This window comes from Pinus tabuliformis, chromosome 9 (genome assembly GCF_031772625.1).
Source record: "Pinus tabuliformis cultivar Carrire ecotype Pingquan chromosome 9, CPIR1, whole genome shotgun sequence".
NCBI classification, from domain to species: Eukaryota; Viridiplantae; Streptophyta; class Pinopsida; order Pinales; family Pinaceae; genus Pinus; species Pinus tabuliformis.
In genome coordinates, this window is record NC_142307.1 from 1,781,968,948 (window position 1) to 1,781,975,472 (window position 6,525).

The 6,525-nt window shown below is 30.5% G+C and overlaps 1 protein-coding gene across 1 annotated transcript; it reads right to left on the reverse strand.

The window, feature by feature from the left end:
* Positions 1–5,172: 5,172 nt before the first annotated feature.
* Positions 5,173–6,225, reverse strand: LOC149155904 (protein VACUOLELESS GAMETOPHYTES-like). Its single transcript, XM_089445384.1, has one exon. It carries the CDS (start codon positions 6,138–6,140, stop codon positions 5,397–5,399), a length of 744 nt encoding a protein of 247 aa, XP_089301510.1. The 5' UTR covers positions 6,141–6,225; the 3' UTR covers positions 5,173–5,396.
* Between the last annotated feature and the right edge of the window lie 300 nt (positions 6,226–6,525).

The window sequence follows — 6,525 nt, forward strand, 5'->3', positions numbered from 1 at the left end:
GAGAGGGGCATGTTAGGCCCCTATAATACTAGTGTAACCCCTTATTGTTATTAGTACAACCCACTTATTATATTGATGTACCCATGTAGTGCCCATATTGTTATTATTGTGCCCCATAGAAGCCCACTATTGTTATTCTTGTGCCCTTACATTATTATTGTTATGTCGGCTCTGATTATGTTATGACCCCTTAGACTCCTATATATAGAAAGGAGGTCTTTTCATTTGTATCATCCAAGAATTGTTCATTTATGTAATGTAAAGGAGGTTGCCCCCTCGAAGAGGCTGAATTATAAGGAGTGGATCTATCCTTTCTATCTTTTCTTGAGCTGGTTTCATAACACTCATCCTATGCCTTCATTGCTGCTTTGTACTTCAATTCAAATGCTCATAACTTCAATGGATTTCTAACACTAAATGTTGTCTCACAGCGAAGATGAAGCGTCCACAAAATGTTAGTACACATCATAACATTCCCGCAACTCTCCAAAATTCATACACCATACCTCCAGATTCGCATCTGGTGTGAACCACGAAAGGGTTGCCATTCCTAATAATTGGTAAATCTATGGTTATTGTCGCTAATGCACATAATCCACAACTCATCTTCATACAATTCTACTAAATGATACTGAATATGAAATTAGGGTCCAACCACGTATATCGAATATCTTTATTCATTCCAATCTTCATTGAATTTATTCAATAAAAAATGTAATGTAATCTTTCCATTTAATACATGTAAATTACACAAGGGTAATGTTCACGCATGCAAGCCTCCATGGCAAGATGCATTGTTATTGATCTCCACCATCATAATGTGAGGGATCGACCTTTGCCTTAGATCTGACCTGGCTAAAACTTACACATTTCTAGGTAAATACCATGCAATATCACCATTTTTGTACCATGTAATACTACGGAAACTATAGAAGCAACTAATGGGAACAATAGAATGTATTGAAAGTAGGCCTTTAACAAAGTTTAGTTCGTAGTCCCACACGATATATAAGCCTCCATACTATCGCTAAAAGCACCTCCCGAGCAAAATGAAACTACCAGAACAAATTCTCCAATGACTAACACCATACTTTCATAGTTACAACCTTAAACCAAAAAATTTACTCAAAAGATGAGCACACTATTCGTAGATGTAAAAGACTATTTTCATGGGAAAAGTACTAAAATGTGAATATAGATGTTGGGACCAAAAGAAATCCCAACAGTAGTTCTAGAAAACCTTCAACTGAATGTTTATGTAACAGCCTTCGTCCAACAATGTGAGAATGGAGGAGGTAAATCATTACTCCAACAATAATATATGGTGGTAATAGGGTTATAGGTATATAATTAAAAACTTAGAATTAAATATATGTAATTAAATAAATATAATTTTTTAAAAGGGTTAGATTTAATGGTGGAGAATGAGGAGTTTTTCACTATTGGGTAAGGTTCAATTTTTATGAGTGCTTAACTCTAAAGCCACCGAACCCCTTGAAGTAGTGGTCGAACATATGGTAGCATGCAAAGATACTATATTAAAAAGAGTCTAGTGGCTCATGCACAAATAAGTGGATCAAAGCCCACCCCATGTCTTTCTTTGTAAAAGGCCCAAGGGGGGAAACTCAATTAACAATGACTATGATATGAAGTATTATGTAAAGTACGAAATCAAAGGCTCAAATCCCCCCTAATTTACCTATGATGCAATGGAAAGTGTGGTTCACCTAGGGGTTATAGTGGTGGCAGATGAAATTGACCAATGACATGCAAGTACAAGCCTCACCCCATGTCATACAAGTACAAACCTCACTCTAATTGCCGATTCCTCTAATAATAAAAAAATAAAAATTATAGTATTTATTAAAAAAAACGTACAACAAAATATAACAAACTCTCTCTCTCTCTCTCTCTCTCTCTCTCTCTCTCTCTCTCTCTCTCTCTCTCAATATAATGTGAGTTTCTCTCTCTTCACCTAGGGGTTATAGTGGTGTTCGCCTAAAAGTATAGTGGTGGTAGATGAAATTGACCAATATTATGGGAGTACCCCATGTCATACAAGTATAAACTTGACTCAATTGTCACTTCCTTTAATAGTAACAAAATAAAAAAATAATATTTATGAAAAGAAACATTTATAAAATTGCTCTCTAAATATCATCATACTCTATAATGTGAGTAACACCATAAATGTGACTATATACACACTAAAACACATCAAAATATAAAGTTGAAAGAATGACAAAATAATAAAATATTTATAAAAAATACTCGCTCAAAATAATATACTCTCTCCCTCTCTATAATGTCAATATCATCATACTCTATAATGTAAGTAAAACCATAAATGTGACTATGTACACACTAAAACACAACAAAATATTAAGACTAAAGAATGATAAAATATGACCTAAATAATAAAAAAAAAAAAAAAAAATACTTTATCAAAATAATATTTATATTAAATAGGGTAATTTATAAATTTATTTTATATTAAATATTGTAATATATACTTTTTTTAATATATTATTTGTATTAAATATTGTAATTTATAAATTTATTTTATATTAAATATCTTAATTTTTAAATTTTTAAAATATGTTAAATATTAATATAGTTATATAAATTAAATAATTACTAAATATTGATAGGTAATAATTTATGATAGACATCAAAACAATTATCCCATATAAAAAGTCATAAAAATTAACTGAATTATATATCTATATATATATATATATATATATATATATATATATATGAGATTCAATTATATGGAAATTCTTAACTTATAAATATGTTTTGCTACTTTACTACGTGCTAATACTATAACTCATCAATACTATATGCCCACAAAACTACTCATTTGATAGTCACCATATTTTATACATAATTTATTTTAATCTAACTTTTTAATATTCTTTTAAATAAAATTAAAAATCAAAAAAACATAACTATTTTAAGATAAATTTCAATTCTCTATTAATAACAACCACTAAAAATATATGTGAATATTCCATACAATTAAATCTTACTTTCTACCTTTTAATTAAATAATTAAATTAAATTTATAAAACTTTATTTCAAAATAAACATTAATAAACTTGATTACTTTCCTTTCTTTTAATAATACAATTAATTACAAAGTGAAAATGAATTTACATCAATATGGAAACTTCACCTCAAAATCAAATCAAGCATACAATTTACAAATTCTTTGAAATTCTATTACGTTTCTAAACTTCTTTTTAATTTTCGTTTAATCCATTTTTACGTGAATATCACATCATTAAAAATAATTTCTCTCATCACGATGTCAACTGACATCTCATAACAAATTTCAATTTGGCAAAGCTTTATAATATTCTGTTGTGAGTCGGGAGACTTTTACAAGCAAGTGACAAAATATTGAAAAGCAGTTAGATCTTTAGATTTAAAAAATATGATATATGGTTTAGAAGAGTATTAGAAATATTTGGATTTCATTTTTATTTTTTATTTAATGAAAAATAATAAATTTTAATTAGAATTTTATTGTAATAAATATTTTTAAATTATATTTTTTAAAATATAAATTTAATAAAAAAAATTATAATTCCAACCATATTTTTTAATTCAAAATTCGAAATTGAGATTTGAAACGCAATAAAAAGTCAAAATTATAAATCATTTAAACCTTGTAAATGAAGATGATTACAAATAACTTTAATTATTAAAACTAATTAATACTATTGAGTTATAAGAATGGTAGTGCTGGCTTATTATTTATTTTTTGATCATATATCATTTGTATGAATAAGAAAAGGACATTGTTTAACGGTTTTATATTATATTATTTATTTTTTAAGGAGATTTTAATGTTTTTAGTTAAATTACATTTTTAATATAATAAGCAGATTCAACAATTTTTTTTTTTTTTGAAAATATTAATATTATGCAAGCTGTATAGTTCAAATCTATAAAATTCACAAATTCATAAAAGATTTAAAAAAAAGTGATAAGTGTCTAAGAAATGGCGAAAGCAAAAAGAGTGAGATGATATAGATTAGATAGTAGAGAATCATGTTGTCAAAACATTTAAATCATTTAGTCTAACTAGTTTAAATTTAGATTTATTATTTTTTTTTTTTTTTTTTTTAATTTAGTCTAACTAGCTTAAGTTTAGATTTATTTATTTATTTTTTTAATTTGACAAAGTAATTTTTGGCCAAATTATGTTTTCTTTCTATTATTTAAAATATGTTTCTGAATGCATAAATGGATTCAGTGCTTTAAAAATTCATTATTGATTATTTTTGAATACATAAATAGATTTTTTTTTTTAAACCCTAAAATGCAAACTACACAGCTCAAACTTGCAAAATACACAAATTTTTTGACATATTTCAAGAGCAGTGATAAGTGTCCCTAAAAGGGCCAAAGCCAAAAGGATAAATGATATAGATTTGATAGTAGAAAACTATAAAGCAAAGACCATGTTGTCAAAATATTTGAACTATTTAATTTAAATATTTTAATTTTAATTTTATTTATTTATTTATGTTTTTGAAGTTTGGCTAAATAAATTTTGATCAAATTTTGATACTATTTGTTATTTAAAATGTATTTTTAAATATATAAATTGGACATGATGAAATTGTAGTCTTGCCAAGCTTACCAAAAAAGTAAAAATAAAATAATTTCAATTAAACATAAAACAGGTAGAATACTGCCACAGTTAGATTACAACTATTTAAACTTAATCTATATTAGGTAGAATAAAACAGGTAAAATACTGCCACAATTAGACTACAACTATTTAAACTTAATCTGTATTAGGTAGAATAATAGAATACTAGAATACTGCCACAGCTAGACTACAACTATTTAAACTTAATGTACTTAATGTGTAGGGGTGATTAGAGAGAACATTGATAACAGAATTGTTAACACTTACACTCGTAAAACTCCTTGTAAATCTATTCCAAAAGCAAAAACTTCTATTCCAAAATGGGTAATTATAAAAAAATTAGTAGGTAATTATAGAGAACTTAATGTGTGAACTTAGTGTGTATTGTGATTGCAGATAACTTTGATTATTAAGTATAATTCGTAACACTGAATTCTAGGAGCGGGGTCACTTGCATATCAATCAGACACATGGCAATATTCTGCAAATCATTCATACTCGGTTAATAAAAGTGATATGGATTACACAGTAGAGAATTACAGAGACTATATTCTCAATCTCAGGCCCTGTTAATAGGAAAGCTGAAACGAATACCTATAATCTAATTACAAGCAGTCAGAAGGAAGCGAAAACATACAAAACTCCGACATGGGAGTAAAATCTATAAAATAGATCCTATATGTGGGCATAATTAGCATTCAAATCTTGAAATATGTATGGTTGGCATTTAATGATCAGTATGGTTGTCGTGACCAGCATGAGGATTGAACTCTCTGGTAGCGTTGTCAAGAATAACACCTGCAACCGCTTCTCCAAGGCTTTCAACGAGACTGCTTAGAAAGAACTGACCGACTTGCGTGGCAAGGCGCGCCGCCGTTCTGAACTTGCTCTTTCTTGTGCGAACAGCGATGCCCTGAGTTTGGAGGCCGTTGATGGCCGTTTGGGCGCAGGTTTTGTCGAGAAAATAACCGCATTTAGCACAGTAGTAGACCCAAGACGAGCCCTTTCTGCGACACCCTCCGCATGTGTAGGACGAACCCTTAGCGAAGGGAGGCCCAGAGAAAAGCTTCAGGGCGTGCTGGGGATGGCCATAGAAACTGAGTTCTCTTGGAAGCTCAGCACAGCAGGGATGAATGTTGAAGTTACATATATTGCAGCGGTAGCCGAATCCCTTGAAGGAATGGCCGCAGACATCGCACTTAGACTTCATGCATCCTGTTCCTAGCTTGTTGTAGAAGGTGAGGGGATGTTGGGTGTGGTATGGATGGGAGATGGAAGGAGGAGCGCTGGCACAGAATTCATGGATGCTGACGTTGCATTCATTGCATCTGTATCTAGCCCCGGTTCCCTGTTCCTTGCATCCATGGCAGGTGAATGGATGTGTCAGGGGTACTAGGGTTAGGGCGTGCTGTGGATGAGTGAAATGGCGGATTTGCTCACCTTTTTTAAAGCTAGTCGACTGCTGTGCCATGTCGAGAATATACTTCTATCAGTAGCAGCAGGCTCTTGCAAATCGATTGATTGATCTCTGATCAATGTAATTCTGATCTAAGCAACCATCCAGAGACCTTGATTGTAATACAGGAGATCAACAGGGTTTTATAGGAGATTTAGATTGTCTACGGACATCTGGACTAGGTATTAGGTACGGACTTCCTGGGATATCATGCCATTAGGGTTATGGTTTAGTCCTGACGTGTTTAATTTGCAGAAGTTAGCCAAAAAGGTTGAAAAAGCATCAACGTTAATCCATGATTGTGACTGAGGTTAACACAAATGTCACGCAAAAAACTTTGTGATTGAGTTATGTGTCACGCAGAAAAGCTACTTTTAAAAAGCATGAAAGTAATTTAAAA